The sequence below is a fragment of the Notechis scutatus genome, chromosome 3, assembly GCF_049901735.1.
Source record: "Notechis scutatus isolate UNSWTSFEM ecotype Mainland chromosome 3, rNotScu1.2, whole genome shotgun sequence".
Lineage (NCBI taxonomy): Eukaryota > Metazoa > Chordata > Lepidosauria > Squamata > Elapidae > Notechis > Notechis scutatus.
Genome location: NC_142011.1, coordinates 116,459,198 through 116,479,258, shown reverse-complemented (window position 1 = coordinate 116,479,258; position 20,061 = coordinate 116,459,198). Strand labels below are relative to the sequence as shown.

The window sequence follows — 20,061 nt, the reverse complement described above, 5'->3', positions numbered from 1 at the left end:
ATCTTTCTTATGTCTTAGAAAAAATTCAAAACAAATCGACTCTCCTACAGGAAGGATCCTTTTTATTGAATTCCTAAAATTTATTCTATATTTATCTGGAACTTTAATCCACTTGTAACTTTCTGAAATCTAGATCTTAATTAGCTTTTTGCTAATTTTTATTTCAATTTTTAAAAAATTTAAGATTGTAGTTTTTTCTTTCATTAGGAATTGAAGATAGACTCATCCAGTTGTCAATGCAAACAGTTCTACTGATTAGATAAACTCAATTTCCTAATGTGATTTGAAAAGAAAGTATGCAAACCTAAGTGTCCTTTTAAAGGTGCTGGCTATGGTTTGAGCAGGATGGCTATTACCTCATCTCCCAGTGCTCCAATCTGCCAAAGACTGCTGTCTTGTGGTAGTCTCATGACAGCAATTCTCTGCAGCACCTGTAGATGATCTCCCATCCTCTTCATGCATCGGCTTACTTTTCACAAAGCCATCTTTAATCCATCATTTCTTCCTCTTGAACTCAAAGAACTTGTGATGACCCAGAGTGTAACACAAACGTAACAAAATCCAAAACGTAAATAAATGTCCTTTAATGCCTCCAACTTGGCCCCACTGTTCAATAATTCTCAGTTGGAGATAAAACTTACTCAAAAATAGTCTTCAAAAGAAAGCAATACAGTCCGAACTTAATGAGCAGATAGAGGTGAAATAAAAAACAAAAACAAACTACAATGAAGGAATTTCCACAACGGACCAGGATAAGTAATTACCATACATATACCATAAGTAAGTAATTCAAGGAGATAACAAGGCACAATCTGTTGGAAGGATGCCAACCAAGATAAATAACTTCAGCCCAAAATAAAACACGCTTTGCTTCTAGCAACGCTGTGTTTTAACTGTCTCTCTTATATACTATTCTCCCCAGCTGCAACCAATGAGGGGGATCATGGCTGCTTCCTCTCTCATAAGCCAAGTTGTTTCCTTCTCCATTCCTCCCTGCATGTCCTAGGATGAAGAGGGGATGTGCCTGGTTCTTTCTCTGACTGCTCAGCCAGCCTCTGCCCTTCCCCAGCCTCTCCGGAACCACACCTCCACTCCCTGTTGGCTGTTCTTCCTCTCCCTCAGAGTCCGACTCTAACACTTCATGACAGAACTACAGTGTTAATAACTTTTGATGTGACTAAAAAATCTACAGATAAACTGATATAAAAATGCATTTATGGTTAAATATTTCTTGCATTCCTGTCTGAAATATATTTATAATCAAAGGCCAAAATATGATATAAATGTAATTTAGATCTCACCACTTTAGTATATGGTAGAAGGATACTTGATTTGGATATTCGATTGAATCAAGGAATCTTGATTACTTATTATTTTGATTTTTGTATTTTCTTGTGGCATTCAACAATTGTGATACATTTTGTACAGTTTTAGAGCTATGGAACATTTATATCCATTTTAAAAGCCCTGCTTCATGTTGCTAACAAATCTGGGAGAAAAAATTCTTTATTCCATCAATGTCTTTATGAAATTTAGAGTCCTTCATGCTCTTCATCTTAAATAGATAAATACTCTGGTGGCCTTATTTGGGGTTCTAGGGTACAGAAATTCAAACAATCATTGAATGGCAGCAAAGAGATACAGAAAATTCTTAAAATTTGTTTTCATCTAATGTTATCCTGTGATTTTATAACCCATATACAGGAATAAAATAGCATTTGGCAGTCTGATTCTTGCCTCTTCATGCTCAGCGTGATACCAGTTTGGAAAGACTAGATGAAAATACATCACTTTGTATTTTCACAATACGATCTCATGTATGACCACCAGTGGGTATTTTCTGTCCAGTAATCCTTCACATTTCCTCAGTATAAATATTTCAGACCATCTACGCAAAGGGACCCTTGAATTCTTGTGGAATATTGCTTGGCAGAATTTTTTTTCTTTTAGATACTTCAGAATACCTCCAGTGATCTTATTTTTCAGCCAACACTGAATTTCTATAAAACAAGCATTACTGAAAAGTTTTCAGGCATGGCCATTTGAAAATTTTTAAAGGAGTGTAAAGCTACAGTATGTGTTTTATTATATTACAATTTTTATATTATATGAAAAAGAGGCATCTTATAGTTTTCCCCTATGGGATATATTTGATAATGATTTTGATAAGCAATGCTTTAGTGATTTGCTCAGTACTAATCATCTGGCATATCCATGGGTGTCACTGTAATCTCTTGTATTGATTCAGTTGATGCTTAAGCAAATTGAATTGATAGCTACTTAATCTAGTAAAAGTTTCACTATCAAAGTTTTGTTTCTGCTTAATATGTCAGTATTTGGGTACTCTTGAAGGCATGTTTTCTTTTCTGTTTGAAAATGATTTTTACTTTTCATCTAGGATAAATTTTGGTGCTTGGTGTTCTTGGAAAGTTATCATTCTTTTAAAGAAATATCTTTGAAATTTGCCTTTGCAGCAGTTGTTCATGTTCTATCTGAATGGTTTTGTGCAAGTCACATTGAATGTTCATCTTCATGAATACATTCGCAATTGCTTTCTAATTTCCCATCATTCCCCAGCTTAATAGCAGTAACTGTGAGAGGGATCTTGGAGTCTTAGTGGACAACCAGTTAAATATGAGCTAGCAGTGTGTGGCAGCAGCCAAAAAAAGCCAATGCAATCTTAAGTTGCATTAACAAAGGGATACAATCAAGATCAAGTGAGGTACTAATACCACTCTATAAAGCCTTAGTAAGACCACACCTAAAATACTGCATCCAATTTTGGTCACCACACTATAAAAAGATGTTGAGGCTCTAGAAAAAGTGCAGAAAGAGTAACCAAGATGATTAGGGGACTGTAGGCTAAAACATACGATGAACAGTTGCGAGGAGTCGGTATGGCTAGTCTAGTGAAGAGAAGGACCAGGAGAGACATGATAGGATTGTTCCAGTGTTTGAGGAGCTGCCACAGAGAGAGGGGATCAAGCTATTTTCTAAGGTACTCGAAGGCCAAGGAATAATGGATAGAAGCTGATCAAGGAGAGATTCAACCTAGAAGTATGGAGAAATTTTCTGATAGTGAGAACAATCAATCAGTGGAACAACTTGCCTTCAGAAGTTGCTTCATCACTGGGAGCCTTTAAGAAGAGATTGGCCATTTGTCAGAATGGTGTAAAGTCTCCTGCTTGGGCGGCGGGTTGTACTAGATCAGGGGTCGCCAACCTTTTGGACCTCAGGGACCACCAAGCTCATACTTTTTAATCCTGAGGACCACTAATATGAATTCTTTTAAAAAAGATAATATATTTAATATAATTTTTTTATTTTTTATATTAAATATAAATGTACTATATATATATATATATATATATATATATATATATATATATATATATATATATATATATACACACACACACACACATACACACACACACACACACACACACACACACACACACACACACAAATACTTATTTAAGTATAACAAAAAACAAGAAAAGCAGAGGCCCCACACACACAATCTGGTCTCCTGTCATCTCATATCTCTCCCAAGTCAGAGGAAACCTCTCCCTCCTTTGCTAGGTGTGGCTGCCTGGAGTTGGGGGAGGGAAGGAGGCCTGGGCTGGAAGCCTCCCTCCAACTGGAAGCCTCGCCCCCACCCTGGGTCTTTAACACCTGGCTTGCTTCTCCACTACTGCCTCCTTCTCCAGCACCTCTTTCTCCGAGTAGAGTGATTATGAACTAACTTTTTTCGCTACATTGATACTCCAGCTGCTCTTTTTCCCGTGGTAAGACTGGCATGTGGAGAAAGGAACTGGCAGCTGCTACTTGGTGGTCCTGCGGGCAAGACGAAGTCATCCCGGTCCCAGTTAAGATATACCAGTCACAAACCCAGAGTCCAATCCGAGAGGGTGCGGGTGGTTCAGCACAGCGGGCAACCTCCACTCTGGGATGACGAGCCACGTGCTGAAGACCAGATGGCTGTCGGGAAAGTGGGGCAATAGGGGTGATACTGGCTGTGGATGACTCATACACGCAAGAGATCGCGGCATAGGCCTGTACTACGAGGGGGTGGGGGGAAAGGAACCTCTAAACTGGTGTTGCCTCTTGCCTCCGTGCATTGAGGAGGTTGAGCGGCTGCCAGTGATGCCTTCAGGGGAAGATGTTGCAAGGGGAACGCTCGACCCCCCCCCCAGGAGCTTCTCTTACTTCTCAGCAGAAGCGCTCACACGCAAATCCTCACTGCCCCTCTGGCCCCTGACAAGCCTCTTCCTTCCCGCTAGTGTGTGAGCGCTTCTGGTGAGTAGGAAGAGAAGCTCCTGAGGGCAGGGGTATGGGAGATCGCGGCATCGGAGTGCTTCCAGGGTGTTTACTGGCCTGTGAGGGGAGGGCACGATCTCCTGCCCCCCCCAGGAGCTTCTGTTCCTCCCTGGCAGAAGCGCTCACACGCAAAGCACTCACCGCCCCTGTGGCCCCTGACAAGCCACCTCCTTCCCGCTGAGCGTGTGAGAACTTCTGGCAAGGAGGAAGAGGGGGTCGAGCCTCCTCCTCACAACATCCTCACCTGAGGGCAGCTGCTTCCTGCGGCTCAGGAAGTCCGCCCTCTTCCCGCTGCTGCTCAGCCTCCTTAATGCGCTGAGGCAGGAGGTAGCATCCACAACACAGGTTTGCTAGAGAGACTGCTGGATTTCCCCACCTCAGCATGCTGCGGCCCACCAAAATTTTCTCACAGCCCACCGGTGGGCCACGGCCCACCAGTTGGCGACCACTGGACTAGATGACCTACAAGGTCCTTTCTAACTCTGTTAATCTTTATTACTCTTCGTAAATTCTACGAAGAGTAATAATGGTGATTGCATTTAGTATGAAGTAACTACACCATTTCAGCTTTCTTTAGTAGATACTTGGTGAGAATGTTGTTGAAACGAGGTTTTTTTAAAAGAAGTATTTTGTTCAACTGCATTCCATATTAGTGCCTGAAAGTCTGAAAGTATGTCAGTATTTGTGGTATTTCTTTCAGTTAGACAGTACTTTGTGATAGCTCTTTCAGTTAGACAGTACTTACTGAGGTACATTCTGAGGATTCTTGGTCTGCCTACATCAGATAAACTTTCTAGTGAACCATAAATGTCATTTATAGGCGGAACAGACAAAAAGAGGTCATTTAATTAAAACCTTTTTTAATGGTCATTTGGGCAAATATTCAGTCCTCCCTCCTACTTCATCACAGGTTCTTTGCTGATTGATATAATGCATTACTAGGGCTATTGTGCCAGTTAGTAACTACAGAGTAGGTAAAAAGATGCATGCCTTTCCTGATATCCTGTGGTGGTAGAAAAATCTCATCTTTCAAATATTGTACAAGTAGACCTCGATTTAGAGCTGCAATTGAGCCAAAATCTCTGTTGCTAAGTGAGACATTTGTTAAGTCAGTTTTGCCCCATTTTGTGACCTTTCTTAGCACAGCTGTTAAGTGAATCTGGCATCCCCATTGATTTTGCTTGTCAGAAAATTGTAAAAGATGATGACAAGTCCCTGGGACATTGGAACAGTCATAAATATGAGTCAGTTGCAAAGCATTTAAATTTTGATCATGTGACCATGGGGATGCTGCAACAGTTGTAAGTGTGAAAATAATCATAAGTCACTTTTTTCAATGCTGTGGTAACATTGAATGGTCACTAAATGAACTTTTTTAAGTTGAGGACTATCCATACAATGGTGTTCTTCACTAGAGGGGTAATCTCTATGTACAATAGCACAAACAATTATTTGAAGAAGGGAAAGTAAAAGTAAACAATTCTATTACATGTAAATAGATGTTTTCCAGGGCTTAGTTACAAATAGTTAATTACTGTATTATCTTTATGTTTAGAGTTGAAGGAGAAGCTAATTCGAGTTTAGCAACAAATTATAAATCAGTATCCTTGCCTCTGACATCTCCAAATATAAAACTGAATCTGACTAGTCCAAAAAGAGGCCAAAAGAGAGAAGAAGGATGGAAAGAAGTAGTAAGAAGGTATGTTTTCAGTTTCATGAAATGCAAGTCATATGCGAGTGTGTCATTTCATGTTGGTTGCATAGTAGCTCAGTTTCTCCTGCTAGTGGGTAAACTTAAAATATATACTTAGAAGCTTAAAATATATACTTAGAAGTTTAAAATATATATTTAGAAGTGTAAACTTGATCGCTTCTATATTGGACCAGGGTTGGTTGCTTCTGGCTAGCCAGATACTATAACGTGCAATGCAGTTGCATGCTGGGAGCAATGAATTCTTTGCAAGAAGGGGTGGTCTCACCAGTTCTGAAGGAAGTCATTGCTGCACCTGACCGTATTAGGTAACTTTTATTGTGTCTGCAGCCTTACCTTTCTAATGAAGGTTGCTGAGAAGATCATGCTTTGAAGAATTCTGAAGGAAGTGGATTAACTGGGCCTTTTTGGGTCTGGTTTCCTGCCTCCTATTTTCCCCACATCAGCAACTCTGTGAGATTCATTATGTGGAGAGATAGTGACTGGCCCAAAGTCGTCCAGCTGGCTGTCATGACTATACAGTGGAACTTCCGGTCACAACCGTAATTCCTTCCATAACTTCAGTCACAACCCGATATGATCGTAACCGGAAGCAAGACAGTGCGCATGCGCCTACAAAAAAAATGGCACAGAAGGGGAAATCGGCGCAGAAAGGGAATTGGCTGTGGCCATGTTTGATCACTACCCAATTTTTGAATTGTGACCTGATTCAAAAATGTGGATTTTTTGGTCGGAACCCGATTTGACCGTGGTCAGAAGCGTTCATGACCAGAGGTTCCATTGTATCTGGGTTTTGAGATTAAAATCTATAGCTTATTTCTTCATTGCCTATGAAACTGCTTTTTTTATTACTTGACAGGCAAGTGGGCAGAGTTTTGAAAGAGACTTCCCCTAGCAACACGCTACAGCCGACTCCAGTTGAACAATTTCAGTTGCAAAGGGGAGGACGTTGCTGTTCAGGAGCAAAAAGGTATACTGGAATGCACTTAATCTAAGATTGTATATTGGACTGAAAAGAGAGTTAATTTATGACTGAAACATTGATGCTGTTTAAAACCCTAGCAATCATTGCAGTGAGGAACATGAAGAGACTTATCATATTTTCATATCACTATGAAAGTTGAGAGTAAACATTTGGAATCTATGAGAAATAGTTGGGAATTTTAACTTTTATAAATGATGGAAGCTTTTAATTTAAGTATTCCTGCTTCTGGAATATTCCCAGCTATTGCTGGGATCAATAGCTACATAGGTAATCAAAATGATTTATAGCCATGATGGCAAACCTATGGCACACGTGCCGGAAGTGGCACGCAGAGCCATCTCTCTGGGCACGCCAGCTGTTGCCTGTTGCTCTTTTGGGTTCTGACGCACATATGTGCACCAGTCAGCTGGTCTTAGCATGTGTGGAAGTGCTGGAAACCAGAAGAACAGCTCCCTGGAGTGCATGTATGCGGTGGCCAGCTGGTCTTCACACATGCATGCGCATTAGAAACTGGAAAACCAGGTGGCTGGCGTGCATGCGCACTCCAGGAAGCTAAGCTTCTGGCTTTCAGCGCGTGTGCGCTCCCATTTTGGCATTTGGTGCTAAAAAGGTTAGCCACCACTGATTTATAGCATTGTAATTATGCAAATAATTCCCTGACACATGTCTAAAATATTTGCAGTTTCAAAATGTGTGTTTCCAGTTTGGTAATAAGCCTTGATATGTGTACGGAACTTCAGAGAATAAGAAAAATCTTGATCTGGAATGAGGGGCAAAATTAGTGTTTGAAAATCTCTTAGAATTCTTCTATCACAAGGTTTAGACTATGAAGTCTAACCAACATCATTATCACAATATAAACTAAACCATCTCAGACAAGAATCTACCCTGCTCCTTCCATGTTAATCTGAACACATTCCAACAACCAGGAACCCATTATCTCTTTAGATAACTAGTTCCATGTTGGATCCACTCTTATTGTTAAAAGGTTCACCTAACATTCAGTCAAAATTAGCTTGCCTTTAATTTTGAAATATTTATTGACATAAGTTATGGGCATTAAGGATCAAGCTGTTATATTCTCTTACTTGAAGAGTGCTATAAAATTCCTCTTCATTTGTATTTTTGCAGCCTCTAGTTTCCAGTCCCTTAATCATTGTTCTTGTCCCATGTAATCATATAGAAATGCAGTCACTGTATGTATATATTTCACAGCTGTACAGCTTTCAAATTATATGGTACATCACTATAACATTTGGTTTAAACTTACAGTGGTTATGGAGTTTGATCCTTAACTGTAAAGATCCTGGCTGGGAATAAAGAAGAGAAGTGAGATGAGATGAGCTAGTCTTCTAAAATTCAATAGTTTGACTTAGCTTTAATAGTAATCACTAAAAAAATCAAATTAACTGAAGATTCTCTTCAAAATCTAGAAACACCTTTGATAGTAATTACTAAGTTAAAAGAGCAGTGCTTTCAGTTTTGCTCTGTAAGTTTAATAGATTGAAAAGTTCAACAAATTGTCCACTCCCTCCCCCATTGTGCATTTATCCGTAGTGCAAAATTTTTAATAATGAAGCCTGACAACAATCATAATTGCAACTTTTAATGCTTAGGTCAAAAAAGCTGTCTGTTCCAGCATCGGTTGTGTCTCGAATAATGGGAAGAGGTGGGTGCAATATCACAGCAATTCAAGATGTTACTGGTGCTCACATTGATGTGGACAAGCAAAAAGATAAAAATGGAGAAAGAATGATCACCATAAGGTAGAGTTCATAAGATTTTGCTTTGATTTTCAGTTGGATTAAATTGTACTGCACAAAAATGGTGTTTTACAAAAGACATAACTTTCTCTTTTTCAGGGGGGGAACAGAATCAACAAGATATGCAGTACAACTTATTAATGCCCTTATTCAAGATCCTGCTAAGGAACTGGAAGATTTAATTCCTAAAACTCACATAAGAACACCTGTTTCCAGCACTAAATCAATCCATACCAATTTTTCATCTGGCGTCAGTACTGCTTCAGCTTCAAACAAAAACTCATTTTCTATTGGAGCTTCATCTCTTGTCACGTCTCAGTCATCAACACTATCTACTTTCCAGTCTGCTAACAAATTAAGCAAAAATGTCCCAGCAAACGTGCGCTCTTCTTTTCCAGTCTCTTTACCTTTAGCTTATTCCCATCCTCACTTTGCTTTATTGGCTGCTCAAACTATGCAACAAATTCGGCACCCTCGTTTACCTATGGCCCAGTTTGGAGGAACATTTTCAACCTCTCCAAATACTTGGGGACCATTCCCAGTGAGACCAGTTAACCCAGGCAGCACAAATAGCTCTCCAAAGCATAACAATTCAAATCGCATAGGTAACCAGAATGGTAGTATTTTACAGTCTGAATCTACAGGTTTAGCTTCTAGCAGTCCTGGTAGTGTCTCTTCAGCAGTTCCATCCTCTCAGCCACTTTGTGTGACAAATAATCGGACTCCATCATCAGTCAGGAAGCAGCTGTTTGCTTGCATTCCTAAAACAAGTACCATGACAACAGCAATCTCAACTGTGACAACAACATGTAGCACACTGCCTTCAACTTCTCCTGCACATGAAAATACTGGGAATGTTCCCACTACATTTCTACTTTCTAATGTTCCACCGGCACAGCAGTCTGCACTTAAAACAGATGTTATTCCTCCTGTTTCAGTATCCAAAGAAAAAACATCAGCGCCAGAACAATCTGTTGGCATTGCATGTGTGTCATCATTGATTGCTACTAGCAGCAGTATCACGTCTTGCAGCAGCCCAGGAGTCCTAGAGTCGTGCACATCCAGCAGTCCCGCACCTCCAGATAATGTCCCAAATGAAACACTGCCAGCTAATATGCCTGAATTAAGTCCTCCCATAACTATGCCTTTTTCTTCAAGTTCAGAATCCACTCCATTAACTTTATCATCACCTAGATCGGTTGCTTCAGAAAATCAGGACAATGGTAACTTACCTCAGTTAGCTGTACCAGCACCAAGAGTTTCTCACAGAATGCAGCCTAGAGGTTCTTTTTATTCAATGGTACCAAATGCAAATCTCCATCAAGAAACCCAGTCTGTTTTTGTTACAAATGCCGTACCTTTAACACCGTCTCAAGGTCCATCTACTACAGTTCACCTATCATCACCCATGAACATTATGAATGGTTCTCAGATGCATATTAATCCATCAAACAAGCCTTTGCCTCCTACCTTTGGGCCAGCAACACTCTTTAATCATTTTAGTAGTCTTTTTGATAGTAACCAGATGCCAGCTAACCAAGGATGGGGAGATTGCCCACTGTCCACAAGAGCAGCAGCAGATCAGTCTTTCACTGTCCAGTCTACTTTTCTGAGTAACTCTGTATTGGGGCACATGGAAAGTGTACATCCTGATAACTCTAAGGCTCCAGGGTTCCGACCTCCTTCTCAGAGAGTGTCAACAAGTCCTGTAGGTAAGTTGTTAAGTTTCCATATGAAAAAGAGGAGAGTTTGTGGTCTGTGCAGTGTAATTGAAACTAAAGATTCTTAGTCATCCAGGTCGTGGTTGTCCCAAAAGTGCTTTTTCAGGAGGCAACTAGGCTTTCCTGTTTTTGCTTTTTTTAAAAAAGATGTTTCGATTCTCATCCAAGAAACTTCTTTAGCTCTGACTGAATGGGGAATGGAAGGATTTATATTCCTTGCAGATAGCTGGTCACCTTCATACTTTTAGAGCAGGGGTGTCAAGCTCAAGGACCACAGGCTGGATCCGGTACATGAGGTGGTTAGATGTGGCCCACAGGGCTGCCCTGGAAGCAGCAAAGGACTGGCCTGCAGTGCCCTGGCTGACTGGGCATCGATCTACAACCTGCTGGCAGCTATCCAGGCCAGAACGCGGCCAGCCTTATATCTGCGGGGCTGTCCTGGAGCCTGAGAGAGGGCCCTCAAGCCCTGCTCCCTGGGCTCATGCACAGGAGGTGGTGAGCACACGTGGGGCCTGGCATCCCTGAGGCCTGTGTTGTCCTGCAGGCTGACTGCAGGCTGAGCACTTCAATTTCATCTAGGACTCCAGCGCTCACTGCCTCCTGGGTGCATACCCAGGAGGCGGGGCCAAGATGGTAGGGCAGCCCCACAGGTCAGATCTAAGGCCAGGCACAGGAAACAACACCTTCTGTGGGCGGGGTTCACAGCTCGCTCACGTGTGCCAGCCTTATTGTTTGAGGCAAGAACGAAGTCTTCAATCAGACATGTCAAATATAAGGCTGAGATTTGGCCTGCAGGGCCACCTCAAGAGACAGTAGAGGATTGGCTGCCCCTCCCGGACATCCCTGGAGTGCGTACACAAGGCGTGCAGGGGCCAATGGTGTCCGGAAGTAGCCTGCCGGCTGAGAGGACGTGCAGCGGTGGGGCTGGGGCGCTGCGATTGCCAGGCTGGCCCTAAGCAGCAGGCAGAGGCACACGGGAGGAGGCATGTGATCCAGCCCATTGGAAGTGCTAGGCAGCCACTCACTCATCCACATGCTCCTTCCCACTGTCTGGCTTTGCTTGCCCGCAGCCACCACAGCTGGGATAGGTGGGTCAGGCAGTTGCCTGGCGCATCTGGCAAGCTGGGTTGTGTGTCCCCCCCTCCCCCAATGCCTCTACCTTCTCCTGCTGCTGGTACTGCTGCCAGGAGGCAGTTGGCAGGATGGGGTTGGAGCTATCCAACTTCATATTTTAACTCTGCTGCATATGTGGGACGAGTCTTCCGCCCATCGCCCCACTCACGAAGACCCCGATGAATGGGAAAGGCGGGGAGTCCTCATCCCCAAGAGGCAGCTGCATAGTGCAGGTGGGTCCAAGTCCGGGACCGCCGAGCTGATGCTCCAAGCAGCAGGCAGAGGCACCTGATCAGGCCTGCCAAATGCCCACCCAGTCACCTGGCCTGCCAGATGCACAGCTGCCTGCCCCCCCATCCCCAATGGCCCCAGCGATTGGGCAGGCTTGCTGGAGGATGAGGTTTGAGGGAGGGTCGAGCGCACAGGGACTGCAGCATGGTGGTGACTGGCTGGGCTGCCTTGCTGCAACCCCACAATCTGTCCACGGGCGCCGCAGCTGGGACAGAGCAGGTGGCTGCACATCTGGCAGGCTGCATAGCCACCCAGGCATCTGGCAGACTGATCGGGTGCCTTGCAGAGCTTGGACCCACTTGACCTGAGCGGGCTGCGGACTCCCAGATGCCTCTTCGGGATGGCTCCCTGCCTTTCCCATTTGCTGTGGCCTTTGCAAGTGGCCAGGCAGCAGGCTTGCTGAAGAATAAGATTTTTATATAATAATATAATTTTTATATAATAAGAGGGTACAGGGGTTGCAGTGTGGTGACCAGCTGGAGTGCGTTGTGGCAATCTTTGTTCCTCTGGTGGATCAGGCCCTTGTCCAGCTCCCTTCTGCTGGAGATCCCTCTATCCCCCTCAGCCTTGCCCAATCCTCCAAACACCCCCCCATGCAAGCAATGTCAACCTGACTATGACCAACCTGGCACAACCACCCATTGGGCTTCCCTTCCTCCATCCCCCTGAGGGTAGCCATAATGCTGGTGCAACCCTCAAAGAAATCAGGATTGACACCCCTATTTAGAGGGTCATTGAAACACTTGGAGGTTTATCTGTGTCCTCAGGGTTTCCTGAGTAGTGCTAATGGTTCCTGTAGTCTGATTTTTCTGGAAATCCATTCATATTTGCACACCGTTCAAAGCGTGTTCATCCCGAGTAGTGTGACAGTACGAACAGATTTCCAGAAAAATTGCAGGCTACAGGAACCATTAACACTACTCAGATAAGGACTCAGATAAACAGATAAACCTCCAAGAGCTTTAGCGACCCTCTAAAAGGATGCAGGTGACCAGCTGTCTGGAAGGAATATAAATCCTTCCGTTCCCCACCGTCCGGTCAGAGCTGAAAAAACTTCTTGGATGAGAAGCAAAACGTCCTCAAAGAAAAAAAACAAGAAAGTCCAATTGCCTCCTGAAAAAGTCCTGAAACTATTTGCAGGAAATTATCGCTTATCCTGAGCCAAAGAAATATGGAAACAGGTATTATGCTGGATCTTTAGCTACTTTTAGTTGGCTGATCTCATTTCAGGTGATTTAATGGAAATTAAGTTGAAACCCATGAATTGATGAAAATTTTGACTTGTAGAAATTACTTAAATCTTTTTAGATTTGTGTCTAACTTTGTTATTGCCTCTTCAGTCTGATTGTCATTCTCTACTTATACATTGTGTTATTAATGTTAAGCTGTCTCTCTCAAACTAGAGCTTTCCAGCTGTTGAATAATTCCTAGGAAGCAGCCCTTAGTGGTTGCAGTAATAGTTTTAGTCCAGCTGGTCTAGTATGGAGAAGGATGCTTTGAGGCCGATTTCCTATTTAAAAAGTTCACAATGGGGGGGAAAGGGGGGGAGGATAAAAATCTGCTGAACTGTTGCTGGAAAATGGAAAACATCATGGTCACCTGAGACCTGCAAGAAAATGTTGCTGCATAAAGTCCACTGATCATTCAGCCATACTCTATACTATATTCTTCTGTGTAATTTTTCATATTTTACACATACACATTCTCTCAGTTGTTAATAGTCCTCTTGCAGAGAAGAATTATTATTTTGGCTAGTGGCATCAGGACATGTGTCCTTGAAGCAGGGGCGGGATTCTACCTGGTTGGATTGGTTCTATAGAACCGGTTGTTACCATTCTGCACAGTTCGGAGAACTGGCAAATCACTCCACTGGCTGGCCCCGCCACTCCCCACCTGCCCCGCCCCCTCACTCCTTACCTGGTATGCACACCATCCAACTTGCCTGCGTTGTGCCTTCGCCTAATTTTGGGTAAGTTGTCATAAAATCAAAAGATGCTTTAACGAAGTATTAGTTGAAGGGTGTGCGCACTTACGCAGCCACATTATTGTAACTTTTTTGTTGTTTTCCCCCCCTAAAATATTTCAGTTTGTTTTTCAATTGAATCGTGCAGCTTCTAAGTTATATTAAAAGTGGAAAAAAATTCTGAAGTGTTTTATCTTGGTCTGATTTTTCTACATCTTAAAATCCTGGTATTTTAACAGGAGTATGTAGACATTTTATGTCCACTGTAGATTACAGAGACACTTCAGAAAGTGCTTAGCAAAAAGGACAGCCAAAACAGATAAACCTGTGATTTAAAAGTAAAACGTTGCTAGAATAGATTAGATTAGATTAGATTAGATTAGATTTCTTTATTGGCCAAGTGTGATTAGACACACAAGGAATTCGTCTTGGTGCAAATGCTCTCAGTATACATAAAAGAAAAGATACATTCGTCAAGAATCATAAGGTACAACACTTAATGATAGTCATAGGGTACAATAAGCAATCAAATCATACTAGGAAACAAACAGTATAAATCGTAAAGATACAAGTGACAAAGTTACAGTTATACAGGCACAAGTGGGAGGGGATGGGTGATAAGGAGTGATGAGAAGATTAATAGTAATAGTAGTGCAGACTTTGTAAATAGTTGAACAGTGTTGAGGGAATTATTTGTTTAGCAGAGTGATGGCTTTCGGGGAAAAAACTGTTCTTGTGTCTAGTTCTGGTGTGCAGTGCTCTATAGCGTCGTTTTGAGGATAGGAATTGAAACAGTTTATGTCTGGGATGTGAGGGGTCTGTAAATATTTTCACAGCCCTCTTTTTGGCTCGTGCAGTATACAGGTCCTCGATTGAAGGCAGGTGGGTAGTAATTGTTTTTTTCTGCAGTCCTAATTATCCTCTGAAGTCTGTCTGTCCTGTTGGGTTGCAGAACCACACCAGGCAATTATAGAGATGCAGATGATAGATAAGTGATGTGAAGAAAAGAGCCTAGCCTCAGATCTGACAAACATGATTTTGCTGCTTCTGCAGGAGGAAACTTTAAGGGCCTCCATTGTATAAACAGCAAATACACAGAATTGTTTATATTTCACCCACATTTTATTTTTATTTTTTTTAACAAACTTCATTCAATTTTTTCCAACAATTAAAAAAAAAACAATTACAACGTTGAAGACATCATTAACATTTCTTTACCATATTTCTGTACTTAATTTTCTATTACATTACGGTTATTACATATTAATTTTTCTATTAATTCTCTATTCCTTACTCCTTCCTTATATATATCACTTGTTACATAATACATTTTCTGTTAATTCTACATTCAGTACATATAGCTTCATATTCTTTAATTAGTTACAGTATTACTTTTCTTTCTATTATCAAACCATATATACCAGGCGTCCCAGATTGAATAATACATCAATTCCTCTCTATTCTTTAACTCTAGAGTCAGCCTGTCCATTTCCATGCAGTCTAGAATTTTTCTTACCACTGCTCCCTCTTGTGGTATATCTCCCTGTTTCCAGTGCTGTGTGTAATCCTAGCAGCAGTTATTATGTGTCTTGCTATATTCTCCCTTAATTATGCCTAGTAGGAACAGTTCTGGTCGAAATTCAATTTTTTATTTTGTTATTTCTTCTAACCACTTTCGGATCTTACTCCTATACTTTTTTGCTTTCGAGCAGGTCCACCACATGTGAAAATATGTACCCTGTTTGTTCTTACATTTCCAGCATTCTGGGTTTTGGGTTGCAAACATCTTTGCCAATGTGGCGGGGGGGTAAATGCCACCTATAAAACATTTTGTACATATTTTCTTTATATCCTGTAGATAATGTTAATCTATAATTCTTCTCCCACATTTTTCCCAATATTCCAATTCTATATTGTGTCCCACATTTTTCGCCCAGACTATCATTGTTTCTTTGAATACCTCTTCTTCCATTTTGAAGCTCAAAAGAAAATAATTATATAATTTAGATATCATCTTTTTCTCTGTTTTTATTTTATCTAATTTTATCTAATTGTTGTTGGTTCATGTAAAATCCATATTCTTCCTTATCTTTTCTGTACCTTGCCTGTACCTTGAATAAGTGCATCCCTGATCTGATGCCTTTGAAAGTGTTGTTTATTTTTCCCTTCCCATAGGAAACTATGCCACCCTCTTTGCAGGTTGTGTCCTTCTATTAGTAATATCCTTTTGTTCTCTAGGTTGATCCAATCTTTTATCCATACCAGAGCTGCTGCCTGATAGTATGTCTCCAGTCTGGAAGTCCAAAGCCACCCCTCTTTTTTTTAATCCTGCAACAATTTCATTTTAATTCTAGATTTTTCCCGGCCCAAATGAAATTAGCTATTATTTTATTTAATCCCTCCCTCCCCCCCCCCCAAAAAAAAAAATTGTCTAATTTTATCGGTACACTTTGGAATAGATATAGTATTTTTGGTAGTACAGTTATTTTAACTGTTGCAATTCTTCTCATTAATGGAATTTCCCCCATGTTTCCAATTCCTTTTTTATCTGCATCATTAATTTATTATAGTTATTTTGTTTAATTGAGGGACATCTTGATGTTAGCCAAATACCAAGATATTTTACCTTTTTAACTACCTGCATTCCCAAATGTTCCTCTAATTCCTTTTTTTGTTTGACCGTCATAGTTTTGGTTAATATCTTTCTTTTGTTTCTATTTATTTTAAATCCCACTACTTTACCGAATTCTTCAATTTCTCTTATTAAAAGCAGTCCCAGTTTCATCCAGTTCCTCTAGAAAAAATACTATATCATCGGCAAATGCTTGTATTTTATACTCTTCTGATTGTAATCCCCATAATTTCTTTATTTCTTCTAATGTTTGTTAATAATATTTCTAAGGAGAGGATAAAGAGTAAGTTCACCCACATTTTAAATGGACCTTTTATAGGGTGTTTTTTCTGAAGCTTCCCCAGTACACAGATATTCTCAACATTGACTGTCATGAATTCTCCCATGAACTCCTTGGCAACTTGTTCAGTTAAGTAAAGTAAAACTGTATTTCCTGCCAGAAATTGTTTGAATTGGTAGAGGAAGGTGGCATGGACAAAGCAGTCCTACTTCCTAACCATTCTTTCATGCTAGAGTTCTCGGGTGTTTTTGCTCAATATTATCATACTTACAGGAATGTCGTTATTATAAGCTGTAACATACATTGAATTTTCTCTAGATAGGGCACCAGAGTTTGGTAAATCTGAAGTAATGTTTATATTTTTTTTCAAGAGAGTCAGGGAACACTAAGATTTCCACATCTGCTTTTTCTAGGCAATTCTATGCCTAGTTCTATCTTTATCAAGTCATGGAAAAATAGCCACCAGTGGTTAATACTGCTTTTATATTTAAGAAAATGGCAACTGTAGTTGCCTTCCAAGGTAATTTTCTTTTTTAAGATATTTAGGGAGTGCTTTCTTGGTTCCAAAACGTGTCTTGAGCTTCACAGGTGGTATTTTGACTCACCAACTATTCTTTTCTTTTTTTGGTCAAGTTTTTTGTTTTATATTACATACACACATCAGTGTATGAACAGTGTGACACCTGGGTGCCATAAAATTTTGGTACAAATAAAAATATTATTACTCATGATTATTACATTTATCCAGCTTATATATTTCTAATAATAATACACATTTATAGTAGATTATAATATTTCATTATTTCATATTGTTTAAACATACCTGATATTATCGCCATTCAATTTCTAAATCTCCCTCTTGTTATTACATTTATCTTATTATATAAAAATGGGTATACTGTTATTCCCTTTTCTCTTATTTCTGTCTCTATTCTATCTTATTTATGTCACCATTATATTAAAAGACGTTTCCTTTCTGGTTGTCATCTCTCAGCTGCTTTAATAGTTTAATTCATCATTATTTCATTATTCAGTGTTGCCCTATTCAATTCTGATACCATTCACAATATTATTTAAACATACAGAATGATTCTATTCATATTGTATACATTCATCCAGTTTGTATGATTCTGCTATTAATATACCTGTTTATATTAAAATATATTCATTATTTCATTAGTACCATCATTCAATCTCTAATTTTCCAATTTTTAATACTTAATTCTTACTCATATGTACAGTATTCCACTCTCCACATCTATCTATATTAAAATATTGTCCTTCCTTATTTCATCATTATTATTTCATTGTTCAGTATTTCAATATATTATTCTAGTACCTATCACAATATATACAAAATAATCCTATTCATATTCTATATAATTCTAATGTTAATACACATGTTTATGTTAAAATATGTTCTTAAATAAAAATCTTTTTTTTCTTTTTTATATCCATTTCTTGTCTGCATCAGTATTTTAAATCTAATTCTTTTTTTGACTTGCCTCCCATATTCATCTCTTGGATCTTTGACTCTATCTACATCTATGTCTATATCCTGACTGTTCAATCTAAATATTTCTCCCATCCCTACTTTCTTCCATTCTCTAACTGTGACCATTTGCTCTAACCCCTATCTCCATTCCCAAAGCATCTTCCTGCTTTTCCAATTCTCTGTTTTAGATCTCTTGAAGTGTTTCCCCTCTGGTTAAATTCATCAATCGTTGTTAATGTTATTGGTATCTCCTCCTTGTTATCTTCTTTTCACTGATTTCCCGATTCTGCTTTTCCCTTCATTCCTTCTGCTGGCTTCTCCTTTTCCTGAGTATCTTGGTTTTTATTCATTATCCCTTGTATAATACTTTCCAGTTTTTGGTCTATGCCATCTATTAATTCCCCAGTTGCCTTATGTTCTTTCTGTATAATATCCTTTATGCTTTGAAACATCAGCGCCATTGCGTTTAAAGTTCCGCTCATTTCCTCCTTGTGTTGCATCTCATCTTGTTTGAATGAATCCCACTTTTGGCCAATAGCCCAAGAACCCTTTATTCAATTTATGGAAAGGCCTTCATGAGCTTAAATTAATAAGATTTGTTAGTGGAAAATATGTCACCAGACTATATCATGCTTTAGACAGTCATATTATGTATTCTAGTAAACACAGCTAGAATTGCCCTGGATAAGATTAGGAGTTGCAGGAAGCCCTCAGAAATTTTGATGAAATGTCAAGAAAACCACTGAATGCAAATAGATTTTCAGAAAGGAAGAATAACCAATCATTGGTGTGAGGAAAAAGTACAATAATCCTTAAAAATGGATGTGTAAAACAATTACTGTATATTCTTGAAATTCTGGCAAGGATAATGATTTAAAATCTTCTGGGAATCAGTAATGACTTGATCAGATGTAAATTTAAAAATAGGCAAATCTTGAAGTGTCTACAAGCAGACTTTTTGTGTAATTACTCAAATACTAACAAATATTTATAATCAGAATCGAGTGATTTTTGTGACGGTCCTGACAAATCTGCAGTTACTGTTTTGCCCAATACAGGGATCTAGATATGTAACCACAATAAAATAATTACATATATTCAAGAGCAGTTATGCGATAACATAAATCTTTGTTGACCCTATAGTCTTGCACTGTGTATACCATTCAAGTGATTCCAAAGACCTCTAGAAAAACTTCCACTCCAGTTTCAAAACTTTACTATAAATACATGAAAATCATCCATAGATCTATGTTATTCCAAAGTTTATTTGACAGTATCTACCTTAAATCAGAATTTTGAGTTTTTCTCCCAACCTTTGGCATGAAATCTTTGATCTGGACCATAAAAATTATATTCCTTATTTCTGAAGTGAATCACATTCTGGCATTTTCGGTTTATTTATTCTGCAGACTGCCACATCATTTCAGCCTGTGATAACTGCTGTTTGTTTGGTATGAAATGTTTTTAGTGCTAGTAATCAATTTTATTTGCTAAATCAATGAACTCTGTGCTTGATTCACTTTTTCAAACTGTCATGAAGACTCAGAACTGAAATTTCTTTCCAAAAATTGGATTCATCTTGAATATCACCCAAGAAATTATCCTTCTCATATGACGTACAGCAAAAGTTTCACCACTTAAATGTTTATCATATCCTTTTAATCAGATCAAATCTTTTTGCATGTTACAGCTTTTTCATCATGTTTTTTTTCTACACTAGAAAACTAATTTCTACCTATTATTTTCCTTTGGTTATGGACACAAATTAGTAGTTACCTTCTGAT

At 39.7% G+C, this 20,061-nt stretch overlaps 1 protein-coding gene across 13 annotated transcripts in view; it reads left to right on the top strand.

Annotated features, from left to right (window-relative positions):
- The window catches only part of ANKHD1 (ankyrin repeat and KH domain containing 1), a 112,288-nt gene that overhangs the window by 84,116 nt on the left and 8,111 nt on the right, over positions 1 to 20,061 (top strand). For all 13 annotated transcript variants that reach the window (XM_026672583.2, XM_026672582.2, XM_087961026.1 and 10 more), the window contains 4 exons: positions 5,879 to 6,022; positions 6,894 to 7,004; positions 8,636 to 8,785; positions 8,882 to 10,494. In XM_026672583.2, the coding sequence (XP_026528368.2) occupies positions 5,879 to 6,022; positions 6,894 to 7,004; positions 8,636 to 8,785; positions 8,882 to 10,494 (2,018 nt within the window). The remainder of the gene's footprint in view (positions 1 to 5,878; positions 6,023 to 6,893; positions 7,005 to 8,635; positions 8,786 to 8,881; positions 10,495 to 20,061) is intronic.